This window comes from Ctenopharyngodon idella, chromosome 3 (genome assembly GCF_019924925.1).
Source record: "Ctenopharyngodon idella isolate HZGC_01 chromosome 3, HZGC01, whole genome shotgun sequence".
Lineage (NCBI taxonomy): Eukaryota > Metazoa > Chordata > Actinopteri > Cypriniformes > Xenocyprididae > Ctenopharyngodon > Ctenopharyngodon idella.
Window position 1 is genome coordinate 13459226 of NC_067222.1, and position 14333 is coordinate 13473558.

At 38.1% G+C, this 14333-nt stretch overlaps 1 protein-coding gene across 24 annotated transcripts in view; it reads right to left on the reverse strand.

Annotated features, from left to right (window-relative positions):
• LOC127509871 (uncharacterized) overlaps nt 1-14333 on the reverse strand; it is an 86806-nt gene that overhangs the window by 29331 nt on the left and 43142 nt on the right. The window contains exons 1-3 of one of the 24 annotated variants that reach the window (XM_051889076.1): nt 8194-8442; nt 2740-3084; nt 2314-2670 (exon numbers count right to left, since the gene is read on the reverse strand). The exons of the other annotated variants lie outside the window; for them this stretch is intronic. Of the exons in view, the coding sequence (XP_051745036.1) occupies nt 2314-2670; nt 2740-3084; nt 8194-8245 (754 nt within the window). The 5' untranslated portion in view covers nt 8246-8442. Of the gene's footprint in view, nt 1-2313; nt 2671-2739; nt 3085-8193; nt 8443-14333 lie in introns of those variants that run through there. 24 annotated transcript variants of the gene reach the window in all.

Below are 14333 nucleotides of genomic sequence, written 5' to 3' on the forward strand. Positions count from 1 at the left end.
CTGTGTTTAATTGAGTGATGATCTCAAAACTAGTGTTCCAGAAAGATGAGTTGACTTGAGTCATGAATGAAGTGTTTTAGTGCATTTTGAATGTGAAATTAACTGCTGTGAAGCTGAAAGTTGGTCAGGAGAACTGTGTGAAGAGTTATGAATAAATGATCTGTATGGAGAAATTGTGTCCTAGCAATTGTGAAAAACAAACAAACTGTAATTTCATTACCATTTATACAAAAGAGGACATTTTATGAATAATTTCATACTGTGATGTAAACATGGACCATGTAAAATTATTTACAGTAGAGGGGTGTCAATCTCAAGGTTCGATATTGGGTCCTTTGTTATTCAGTTTGTATATTAAAGAGTTAGTTCACCCAAAAATGAAAATAATATCATTTATTACTCACCCTCATGTCGTTCCACACCTGTAACACCGTTAATCTTCGGAACACAAATTAAGATGTTTTTGTTTAAATCCGATGGCTCCGTGAGGCCTACATAGGGAGCAATGACATTTCCTCTCTCAAGATCCATTAATGTACTAAAAACATATTTAAATCAGTTCATGTGAGTACAGTGGTTCAATATTAATATTATAAAGCGACGAGAATATTTTTGGTGCGCCAAAAATAAACAAAATAACGACTTATATAGTGATGGCCGATTCCAAAACACTGCTTCATGAAGCTTCGGAGCGTTATGAATCAGCGTGTTGAATCATGATTCGGATCGCGTGTCAAACCACCAAACTGCTGAAATCACGTGACTTTGGCGCTCCGAACCGCTGATTCGACACAAAAGATTCATAACGCTCCGAAGCTTCCTGAAGCAGTGTTTTGAAATCGGCCATCACTATATAAGTCGTTATTTTTTTTTTTTTTTGGTGCACCAAAAATATTCTTGTCGCTTTAAAATATTAATATTGAACCACTGTACTCACATGAACTGATTTAAATGTGTTTTTAGTACATTAATGGATCTTGAGAGAGGAAATGTCATTGCTGGCTATGCAGGCCTCACTGAGCCATCGGATTTCAACAGAAATATCTCAATTTGCGTTCCGAAGATGAACGAAGGTCTTACGGGTGTGGAACGACATGAGGGTGAGTAATAAGTGACAGAATTTTAATTTTTGGGTGAACTAACCCTTTAATGACCTATCTACATTTTAATCAATAGAAAATTATTTGAAAATATTGCATAAAATGTCTAATTTATATCATCAGAGAGTGATGTCTAATTTATATCATCAATTTTAATATGATCTTTTAAACTGGGAAAATATGATTAGTTACATGGTATTATGATTTTACAAGGTATGGCCCCACCTGCACTTATTAGAAGTCCGGTTTATTAGAAAAAACATAACTCATCTATTAGAGCCATTACTAGAGGGGATTGAACAATAACAAGTGCTTTTGGGCAGTCAAGCATTTATTATAGAGCAGCACATACCTGAAATACTGTACACAGAATTAAGAAATATTACATTTTTTATTGCTTTTTCTGCATCAATAAAACAGTGGTTATTGGATAATCAAACATGTCTTCATAATTTGGAGTAGTAGCTTGTTTCTGTCTCCTTATATTTACAGTCATTTTGTGTTTGTGTTAATGTGCTCTGGTTATGGCTATGTTTACTGGAATGTGTTTTTATATGGAATGTGATTTTTTTCATGTTTTGTGAACTTATGTTAATTAAAGTGCATTGTCCCTTTCAAATACAGAATAAAGAATGTGAAATTAACTGCTGTACCATGATGAAGATAACTGTGTGAAGAGTTTTGTACTGAGTACTGAGAAATAAGTTCTAGCAACTGTATAAATAAAACTAATGACTGAAAAGATAATTGCTGAGAAAGCAAATCGTAAGCTTATTTAATATAATTAAAAATGTATATAATAAAAATCTAAACTATATACATATAAAATAATATATTGAATGTTTTTAATGTTTTTTGACAAATTGTCCTTTTTATTATTTCATGCAAGTATAATGAAAAAGGAAATTAAATATGGGATTGAAATGTATTTTGTGGGCGACTGAAGTTTCAGCTATCATGTGCCTTTTGGGTCTGTCATGAAGATCACTGTCCTGAACTGTGTGTGTGTCTATTAGCTGTGTGAAGTCATCTGATCTGTCACTCTAGTCATTTCTTTGCTGTTTAGTTATTGTCCATTACATTGGCAGTTGTATTCATTGGAATAAATAAAAATCACTTTGCTGTACAATCTGGAATTTTAATAAACTTTATATACAACTGTACATAAATGAATAACTAAATGACACTTGCGTGTTAGTTTTTCATGACTCACCCAGTCTCTCCAGCGCTACAGTTGCATTGGCTGAAGCTCCTCCAGCAAACACTTGACACATATAAACTCCTTTATCCTCAGTTCTGACACTCTTCAGTCGGACAGAGAAGTTTCCTTTGGGGATTTCAGCAGTGAAGAACTCAACTCTGTCTCTGTATCGCTCATGTGATGAATCTGATAAAACCTTATTGTTTTGGTAGAGCAGAACCAGAACTTCTTCATCTTCATCAGTTTTCTTCCATGAAACCTGTTCAAAGTCTTCAGGAGTGATGTGAGAGTCTACAGAGCAGTTCAGAGTGACGTCTTCACCCACAAACACAGATGTGGACCGATCTGATCCTGAGACCAGCAAATGCTCTGAAAGAACAAACAAAGTAAATATCACAGCAAAAATATTTCCATAGATCCATTTGAGTTCAGACTCACCAATATCTTTAATTTGAACCACAGTCTCTCCAGACTCCTGCTGATGGTGAACCGTACATGTGTATTCTCCTTCATCTTCAGCTCTCAGATTGTCCAGACGGAGGGAGAAGTTTCCATCTTTAATGTGCTCAGTAAAGAAATGAGCTCTATTTTGATAATCCTGCTGCTGTTTCTCTGCTCGACTCTCACCATCTTGAAACAGATGAACTAAAGTCCCTGAGTCTGTTCTTCTCCATTCCACCTCCAGATCCTCCATTAATAAAGGTTCATCAACATAACAGGGCAGAATCACTGCAGATCCCAGAGGAGCAACCACAGGACCAGAGGGACCGTGCACAATGAATCCTGAGACAGAGAAATTAAATAAAGTTTGTTTTGTAGTTTTACAAAGCATAATGGATCCATACTAACATAGACCAAAACTACTGACATGAACAAGTATTTATGTATAGTTTTTATGCTCGACCCCAAATGTTTTTTTTGGTTTCTAGTTGTTTAGGCTGTTTACATTTAATGCACAATTATAGCATATTTAATCTTGAAAAACATGTAATTCAAAAGGTATTTTAGACTCAAGCTTCAGTATTTGACCATTTGTTTTACAAAAATCATAATGTGACGATAGAGGAGAGGTCAGAAACTCATGTTATGTGTAGTGTTTCATAGTGTTTGTGTGTGTGAGAGAGAGAGGGAGAGAGAGAGTAATGTTTCTTAGTGTTTATCTCATCCATTACCTCAAATATTGTTCTTTTGGATGTAAAATGTATATATAAAAGCTATTCAATCTTTTGGCCTCAGTCCAGAATGGTTTTAAATAAAATGCTCCGTGTGTGTCTTCAAAGATACAAATTCCTATGATTACAAATTTATCAATTTAAATTGTTTTTAGGGGTTCAAGCACGAAGTGTAATTGTAAAGATTTTTATTATTTTTCTTCTTCCATAAAACTGATCGGGCAGCCCAAACCATAAGGCCCAGAGACTTGAAACTTTGTCAGATGGTAGTAGTATTGCTCGCTACTCAGATACAGCGATCAAAAGCATGAAATGGCTCATAACTCCTACACAGCAAAATCCCCAGAGTTAAATAAACTCTGCTCAGAGTGTATATGGTCCCTCTCTAAATAGTGTTAAAATAACATTGAAGCAGAGTTAAATTTAATGAGATGATTAAGCAATGAATTAATGATTGCGCATTAGTGATGAACACCTGCTGTTAACAAGCAGAATCACTGAAGAAATAAGAAAAAACAAGAACTACAAGTGAGTCACAGCCTTATTAATTGCTTAATTATCTTATAACTTTAACTCTGCTTCAGTGTTACTTTAACACTATTTAGAGAGGGACCATATGTACTCTGATTTAACTCTGGGGATTTTGCTGTGTAAAAAGCGTGTTTGTCCCAGACACAAGTGTCTTATATCATGGTAATCCTTGGCTCAAGACGGACAAAATGTGTGCCAATAATGTACATATATGATGACAGGGAGTTGATAAAACAATAAAAGTTTGATCGTCAAGGTATTTTTTGTAACTGACCTAGTAAGAAATTTAATAACTTCTCCCACTCTACAAATCAATGATCTAACTGAAGAAATTAAAGTAATAGTTACATTTTTAGTGAGTGTAAAAATTCAGGCTAATATTTTCTTTAAAAAAAAATTATGTCAGCACAGTTTAGCATGTTTCACTGTGTTATCACAATTAAAACAATTGACTACAAACACAACTACACAACATGCTTATAAAATCTTTACCACACTTTTAATAATATTTGAATAAAGGGTGAATATGTCAATTTTCTTATGCCGGACATCAATTTTGGCCACTACTGTATGTCAGGTTATTGATTTTCCAACTGATCGTTAAATGGCAAAATGCGGCAAAAGCAAGCCACTTTTATGAGGAATTCAGGCTTCCCTGAAGTTGTTGGAGCCATTGATGATGGAACTCATGTTTGCATCATCGCTCCAACTGTAAATGAGGAGACATATATCAATAGAAAAGGATTCCACAGCATCATTACAAATTTGCGATAACTTTGTATAATGCTATTTATTGGGTATAATGCTATTTCATGCATTCTGACTTATTTAAACTGTTAATGAGCTGGATTCTCATGCTAAACATGGCCAAAGTTTCAAAACACGAGTTGGACGTATGACGGAGTATTTCTGTGCCAAAAATACTCTTCCAAATCGTCACAGCTTTTGGATAATTTTTTTCGAGCATCAGTCTGAGTGACGTAAACAGGGGCGGAATTTCTTGTACGGGCACTCCTCCCGGAAGGGCGCGCGTGCACACGTTGACCAGAGAGAGAGCAAGAGCATGCCTATCAATGCGCGTTTGGCTTTACGGAAGTCGTCAGCAGCGCTGCACACAGAACTACACGAAATCAACAATGTCACCAAACAAGTGTGTTTTTGGTTGTGAGGGAAAGATAACCTTGTTTCCCAAAGAACCCAGTGTTAAGTGGAGCTGAGAGTTTTGTTCTCACGCAATACATTGATGCACTCTTGACATTTGTTATTAAAATAACCATAGAAACTGATAGTTACAATCACTTTTTTATTGGTTAAAATGAATGGAGAATATCTTGTGTTTTTCCGTGGCTGTTCGGGCCCTCAGGATCGGCGCTTATGGTTTCATAAACAAGGCCCAGTTCCATGCTGGATTTACAGATCGTTTGAAACTGAAAGATGGAGCGGTCACAGTCATGAGTCGGAACAGCAGGTGGTGAGTAAAACTTCTTCAAATGTCTGTTTTGTTGGCAATAGGTGCCTAAGTGCATATAATGTAAACAACATGAATGTAGTGAATTCATAAATTCATTATTCATCATTCACTATAGGCTATATTCATTATAGTGATTCAGAAGTTATCCATTGATAATGCAATGGTGTATTGCATGTGTTTAAATATATTTGTTTAGCTGACCATTGATAGCTTGCAGATGATACTACACAAAAACTGCATGTGCACGTCCATCTTAGTGGAGGAGCACTAGAGACCTTATTCTCAAGTGATAGTGTTCAAAAAGGTTGACATGTCGATCGACTCGAACAGGTACTGAAGTACACTTAGTAGAGTATAAATTTATAGGTGTCTGGGACACCTGGATCAACTTAAGTCAGGTGAGTAGGAGAAAAGAAAATAACAAGTCAGAAAACAAAACAAGTCAGACAAAATGGAAAAGGCATAGGTATATTATATTACCAAAAGTACTGGGACACCCCTCCAAATCATTGAATTCAGGTGTTCCAATCACTTCCATGGCCACAGGTGTATAAAATCAAGCACCTAGGCATGCAGACTGCTTCTACAAACATTTGAGAAAGAATGGGTCGCTCTCAGGAGCTCAGTGAATTCAAGCGTGGTACTGTGATAGGTTGCCGCCTGTGCAATAAGTCCATTCGTGAAATTTCCTCACTACTAAATATTCCACGGTCAACTGCTAGTGGTCTCATAACAAAGTGGAAGCAATTGGGAACAACAGCAACTCAGCCACGAAGTGGTAGGCCGCAGAAGTCGCCAACTTTCTGCGTCGGACGCAGTGTAAAGTGTAAAGCACGCCGCCACTGGACTCTAGAGCAGTGGAGACGTGTTCTCTGGAGTGACGAATCACGCTTCTCTGTCTGGCAATCCGATAAGACGAGTCTGGGTTTGGTGGTTGCCAGGAGAACGGTACTTGCCTGACTGCATTGTGCCAAGTGTAAAGTTTGGTGGAGGACATTATGGTGTAGGGTTGTTTTTCAGGGGTTGGGCTTGACCCTTAGTTCCAGTGAAAGGAACTCTTAATGGTTCAGCATACCAAGACATTTTGGACAATTTCATGCTCCCAACTTTGTGGGATCAGTTTGGGGATGGCCCCTTCCTGCTCCAACATGACTGTGCACGTCCATTAAAACATGGATGAGCAAGTTTGGTGTGGAGGAACTTGACTGGCCTACACAGAGTCCTGACCTCAACCCGACTGAACACCTTTGGGATGAATTAGAGCGGAGACTGTGAGCCGGGCCTTCTCGCCAACATCACTGCCTGACCTCACAAATGTGCTTCTAGAAGAATGGTCAAAAATTCCCATAAACACACTCCTAAACCTTGTGGAAAGCCTTCCCAGAAGAGTTGAGGCTGTAGGTGTGTTCACGCAGCCTCGTAATTCCTGTTGTCACGAGATTCTAGCTTGTAAAGAGCATTCATGTCCTCGTAGAGCTCGTAATTACAGCTTGTAAGCAGGGAGTTTTCTGAAAGCTCCCAGGTGTACTATGTGGCCGCTGTACTACCTGACCGCTGTAGAGTCATAGGCGTTGATAGTGGTGCAATGGAAATGCATAATTCCCAGTCCAAGGACGTGAACAGCTCCGAAAATAACGTCACGTGTTGTCATCTCAAGATTCCGGTAAATACGAGGTGGCGTGAACGCAGCATGTAATAGCTGCAAAGGGTGGGCCAACTCCATATTAAACCCTACGGATTAAGAATGGGATGTCATTAAAGCTCATGTGCACATTTTGGCAATATAGTGTATATTTTGTGAATGGGATACTTAATGCTGATTGAACGAGACGTCTGTCAATCAGGACATGCAAAAAAAAAAAAAAAATCATATCTTGAGTATATCAGAGCATGAGTTGAAGCTGCTTCATCGAGCCCCTCCTCAGTGGACAGCAAGCCAAATTAGCTAACCTAATACCCTAAAGATTATATGCCCAAACGAACTCATTAAACTTTTTATATTAAATCTACCCTGTCTGGTTGGGCCAGACAAAATTACAAAACAACCCGATCTGAGACGTAGGAGGGTGGCAAAAACAGCAAGTTTAGATTTTACAGTTTTTCACAATTGCTAAGACACATTTCTTAAAACCATCACCCATTTTCACACAACGTTAAACACAAAACCACATCTTCAAACTACATTCACAAAACTCCTGACTCAAAAAAATCAAACAATTGCCTCAAAACCATTTCACCTGTTTTCAAAATCAATCAATGAGTTCAAATGAAACACACATCAGTCAAAATATAAACACCACAGATCATTCATTAGACACTATATCAAAAATGGAGAACAACATCCAGATCATGTACTTACAGAAAAAAATGCATATTGTATACAGTAAACAAAATTTGCAATAAATCAAGTCACCTTTATTTATACAGAGCTTTTTTCTTAATTTGTCAAGAGGCACTGGTCTGATCCGAATATGTTAATTTATAATTTGCAATGTTTCCAGTCAGCCATTTGTCAGAGACTGTAAGTGGCTATTTTGACGACTTTATAGACCGCATAAAGTCTTATAAAGCAAAACAACGAAGGGCAGCCATGATTCAGGGGCTTTGAAGCCAAAAAATATATAAAATAGTTTAGAAATGGAAATAAATAAAGAACTGACTATTAAAAATAGTTTTTTTGAAGAGAGAGAGAGAGCGCTAATAATAGCATGTACGTACCATCAGCGATCATCAGCAGGACTGACATCAAAACACAGTTCGTCTGGTGCATCTTCAAATGCTACATTACACCAAAACGATTATGTCCTTCAGCTATAAATAATCACAAATATATATGTTCCGCTGACGGAAACTCGATCATGTTCCAGAAATGTACGCGGATCACTTACTTTTACTTGTATTTTTTACTTTCAGTTTTAAATGGTGGTCTGCGTCGAGTCAGGTGATCAGGAAGCCTTTAGTGTAACTCATGGGCGAGGCTAGCCCCTTTTTAGGGGTGCTTCAGCACCCCTAAAAAAGAGCTCAGCACCCCTAAAACTTGGAGTAAGAAATGTTGTTATTCTAAAATTTTTGTTCGTCTTTTACAAGGTTAAATAATGACCAAAACATACTCCGTAGTTTGTGGTTTAAAATGTAAGCGTTAAGGATGAAAATGAAAACATCCCCCTTAGCAAATGGTGTCTTCCTCTTCTCTTCTTCTACTTCTCCTCTGTACCCGCACCGCTCAGCACGACCGTCAACTAGCGCGAAACACACGCAGAGTGAGAGCCCGTTATGTACAGGTGCTGGTCATATAATTAGAATATCATCAAAAAGTTGATTTATTTCACTAATTCCATTCGAAAAGTGAAACTTGTATATTATTTTCATTCATTACACACAGACTGATATATTTCAAATGTTTATTTCTTTTAATTTTGATGATTATAACTGACAACTAAGGAAAATCCCAAATTCAGTATCTTAGAACATTAGAATATTACTTAAGACCAATACAAAGAAAGGATTTTTAGAAATCTCGGCCAACTGAAAAGTATGAACATGAAAAGTATGAGCATGTACAGCACTCAATACTTAGTTGGGGCTCCTTTTGCCTGAATTACTGCAGCAATGTGGCGTGGCATGGAGTCGATCAGTCTGTGGCACTGCTCAGGTGTTATAAGAGCCCAGGTTGCTCTGATAGTAGCCTTCAGCTCTTCTGCATTGTTGGGTCTGGCATATCGCATCTTCCTCTTCACAATACCCCATAGATTTTCTATGGGGTTAAGGTCAGGCGAGTTTGCTGGCCAATTAAGAACAGGGATACCATGGTCCTTAAACCAGGTACTGGTAGCTTTGGCACTGTGTGCAGGTGCCAAGTCCTGTTGGAAAATGAAATCTGCATCTCCATAAAGTTGGTCAGCAGCAGGAAGCATGAAGTGCTCTAAAACTTCCTGGTATACGGCTGCGTTGACCTTGGACCTCAGAAAACACAGTGGACCAACACCAGCAGATGACATGGCACCCCAAACCATCACTGACTGTGGAAACTTTACACTGGACCTCAAGCAACGTGGATTGTGTGCCTCTCCTCTCTTCCTCCAGACTCTGGGACCCTGATTTCCAAAGGAAATGCAAAATTTACTTTCATCAGAGAACATAACTTTGGACCACTCAGCAGCAGTCCAGTCCTTTTTGTCTTTAGCCCAGGCGAGACGCTTCTGACGCTGTCTGTTGTTCAAGAGTGGCTTGACACAAGGAATGCGACAGCTGAAACCCATGTCTTGCATACGTCTGTGCGTAGTGGTTCTTGAAGCACTGACTCCAGCTACAGTCCACTCTTTGTGGATCTCCCCCACATTTTTGAATGGGTTTTGTTTCACAATCCTCTCCAGGGTGCGGTTATCCCTATTGCTTGTACACTTTTTTCTACCACATCTTTTCCTTCCCTTCGCCTCTCTATTAATGTGCTTGGACACAGAGCTCTGTGAACAGCCAGCCTCTTTTGCAATGACCTTTTGTGTCTTGCCCTCCTTGTGCAAGGTGTCAGTGGTCGTCTTTTGGACAACTGTCAAGTCAGCAGTCTTCCTCATGATTGTGTAGCCTACAGAACTAGACTGAGAGACCATTTAAAGGCCTTTGCAGGTGTTTTGAGTTAATTAGCTGATTAGAGTGTGGCACCAGGTGTCTTCAATATTGAACCTTTTCACAATATTCTAATTTTCTGACATACTGAATTTGGGATTTTCCTTAGTTGTCAGTTATAATCATCAAAATTAAAAGAAATAAACATTTGAAATATATCAGTCTGTGTGTAATGAATGAATATAATATACAAGTTTAACTTTTTGAATGGAATTAGTGAAATAAATCAACTTTTTGATGATATTCTAATTATATGACCAGCACCTGTAGTGTTGTGAATCAACTAAGTTGCTCCAAAGCTGTCTCACACTTCTTTCCTTTTACCTAGAGTTGTTCCGATTCCGAAACCATATCGGTGAGTACTGGAGTCAGTATCCTGAATCACCATGGTACACCTTTAATAAGTGTTTATTTTCGGACTATTTTAGTCCAGCGGGTCGCCGCCGCTGTGGAGTAGCACAGGACCTGAGTGACTCGTCCATAGTCATACACGGAGAGAAGTAGCGCCGGTTACAATGTTCTTCCGCAAGACGCCTGCAGTTCTGTTTATTAACTGCTAGAGCGTGAAACAAAAACAGCAGCGCGACAAATAAACTGCGTACCCGTGTAGTGCGTACGTGTGTCTCTGTTGTTAAAGTTTATCGTTAATTTGATACTCATTTTAACAATCGGGAGTCATGGAAACACTCCTGGCGTTTGGACCAGAGTGAAAACAAACGACATATCACTGTATACCAGCAGTATGTGTGAAAACACTCACTGTGGCTGTTTAAATGAATTGTTATGAATTGTCATTCCTAGATTTATATCTGTTATTTTTCAGTTGTGGCTGACTATCAAACTAGACAATAAAAGAAAGTTTAATGTTTTTCTTTTGCTGTATTTATTCATTCCTCACACACAGAGGATTTAACCTGAACCAGGCTTAACTCCTGAACTCCTAGCATTACTCTCTCTCTCTCTCTCTCTCTCTCTCTGTGTGTGTGTGTGTGTGTGTGTGTGTGGCCTGCCAGTGAGCAATGGACATAGGACAGTTCTTTAAAAGAAAAAAGACAGATTCAGGTGAGAGACTATGGACAGCCCATAATGACCTCTGTCTTGTTTTTTTTTTTTGTTTTTTTTTGTTTTTTGTTCTTCTGAAAAGTTTTAAGCAAGCTAAAGTAACCGATAATGCAAACCAGCTGTTGTTGTATCAAATTACTTATCTAGGCAATGGTCCCCTGCTTTTATTTTTTTTATTTATTTCAAACCCACAATGGAGAATACAGCTTCTCTTGTGAAAGGAATTTGTCATTTAAAAACGTTTCTAAGCCCAATAATAATAATAATAATAATAAAGACATTTAAAATGACACGCCTCTGTGTGCCTTTTGATCATATCCTTAGAATCTGTAAATGGTCTCCATAACATTTTTGTGACATGACAAACTGACCTCAACTCTCCTGCCTACAATATATTTGTGTATGATTGTCAGTGCCAAGGGAAAGAGAGGGAGATGGAGAAGGAGAAAGGGAAAGGGAGAGCATGCAGGAAGAACCAGGTGAGGAAACAACAACAACAAATTGACATATAGTGAATAGTGGCAAGCAAAACAGTAACTACTCTTACTCCTATACTAACTTATTGGCGTTAAGTAGTCTATATTACATTTACTTTTTGTAACATTTTTTGTTTTTGTGTGAAAAGAGGGTGGGTGGTGGCAGTGGGGCTCATTGGGTGCTCAGCACCCCTAAAGCTCTGACCCTAGAATCGCCCCTGGTGTAACTTACTGAAATACACTGTTAATGCAGGACTAAATGTCATAGTTAATTAACAAGTGACATAATAATAATGTATCATTACTGCTTAGGTACAACATGGAAGTTGAAAATTAAAGTTAAAGCATGAAATAAGGTAGGCCTACCACGAATTAGTGAATTTGAGTTTAATGTCGGTATATTATCAGAAATAAAATGATCATTAAAAACAATAATCATATATATATATATATATATATATATATATATATATATATAGTAGCCTATATCAGCTATTAAAAGGCCATATACTAATGTTGTCCACTAGAGGGAGCCACAGTCAAATTTAGATATTCTGTTGGTTGTTTGTTTTTGTTTCCTGTTCTGTTTAGTTAGTCAGTTATAATTTATATGTGTATATTAATCATTTAGCAGATGCTTTTATACAAACAACTGAACAATAGAAACATTTAGACCAACAATAGGCAATATTTTGCACCTGCATTCAGTTTGTCCTTGTTGGTTAGACTATTTAAGTTTTGTTTGTTTCTCAGTCTTGCTCATGTGACCCTCTCAAGAAAAGTCTGATGTAATCTAGTTTATCTTTATCTTTATCTCTGTGTTCTCAATATTTGCAGCTCGGTCCACATGCTAAAGATCTGAGGTTTTCATAGGTTTTCAAACAACCCAAAGACATAGCTGTAAGATAATCTTATCAGCCTGACTTTTCTTTCCCTGTTTCTCCCTGTTTTCTCTCTCCTGGTCTTTAAGGCTGTTTTATAACACATCTGTTTTTAATGTACACTATGTATATGTGTGTGTGTTTCTTGGAAAGCAGCCAAGGCTAGGAAAGAGGGCCATAAGGCTGCTCTGGGAAGAATAGTTACTTGACCGGAAATTGACCATATTTAGACTTGTTTTTCTATATGTACCACATTCCTATATCATGAAAGTATAGTCTCATTGGACAGTTGCTACACCACCCCTTGAACATGTATAAAAGCCATGTACAGAAGTAAGATTGGGAGAAGGTTTTGTGAACGGATTGGCTTCATATTCAAGACTCTTTTCCATAGGCCTATGCATTCAATTTCTTTTTATATAACAACAATTATATATATTGGTAATTATGTCCTTTTATTAATTTTATTAAATATGAACAAACGAATGGAATAGAAGTTGTTTTATCTTCGTATCACGAAATGTTTGATATATTATTTAGATAAGGTAATACAGAATGGACACGTACCCCATTTACATATTCAACTGTTCATAATCTTTACGTAACAGGCTAAAATGCTCGGCTTTGCACGTAAAAGATTTTTTCATAGTTTTATGTTATTGTTTTTGCTGTCTAGCCTAACGCTAGCTGCCAGAGTGGTTTACCGTGAGTGATGTCATCTGCAGGGTTATCTTTAGACTTAACATACCGCCATGCTCGAGGAGAAGTCAGCTCCTGAATCTCGGCAACTCTCGTGCCCACAAACACTTTGTATCTGCAGGATTCTGACTGAATCCACGTCAGCACTGTTTTAGAGTCACTCCATAAGGTCAGCTGCTGAATGGCCAGGGTGAGTTCTCTTTCTAGAGGCCTCGTCAACTGGGCCCCTGTAAGTGATGCACACAGTTCAAATCTCGATGTAACTGCATTTAGGTGCCACTCTAGATCTTGCTGCAATGAATGCAACCTCCACTTGGCCTTCTGTATTTTGTGTTCTGAGATATGCAAATGACCCGTATACATGATCCGAAGTATCACAAAATATGTGAATGGCTCTTGTGCAGGCTTCAGAATACAGTTGGAGGCTGCTATAACATCGTAGAATGGCAATTCTCTCAATGTCCTGCAGCTCCTCCTCCCACGTGCACCAGGATTGATGAAGGTCACTAGTCAGCTTGGGGTCGTCCTAGTCACGTTTTTTTTTTGTCCCATAATCATTATACAAGGACTTTGGCTTTTGTTGTGTATGGGATCATGTAACCCAAAGGGTCATACTAACTGACTAGAACATGATAGATATATCTCATTGTGGGAACCTGTGGTTCTAGCTGCCGTGCATTGTAGCCAAGAGTGTCTGTTTGGCAAAGCCAACGTAGACCAGGGGTGGGTTCTGAGACATTCACTGCTTTTCTTTTCTTTCTACGGACAAGAATACATCTTCATCTGGTAGGGTGTGGTCACGGACATGCTTCAGTAAAGCAAAGGTTGCACAGCAGGGGCTGCAAGTAGGGTAACACTTAGCACTCCTACACATTTAATTCAATTCAATTCACATTTATTTTTATAGCGCTTTTCACAATACATATCGTTTCAAAGCAGCTTTACAGAGAATGCATGTCAACATTACAATTTGGAGAATGCAGTTAGCTAATAATGTAATAATTTAGGCAATTCATTTACAATCACATTTACAGGGTTCTCATGCTGCATATTTCTCCACAGAAATCTGAGCAGTGGCTTATCCTCTGGCAGTAGATGAATCTGATGAAACATGACT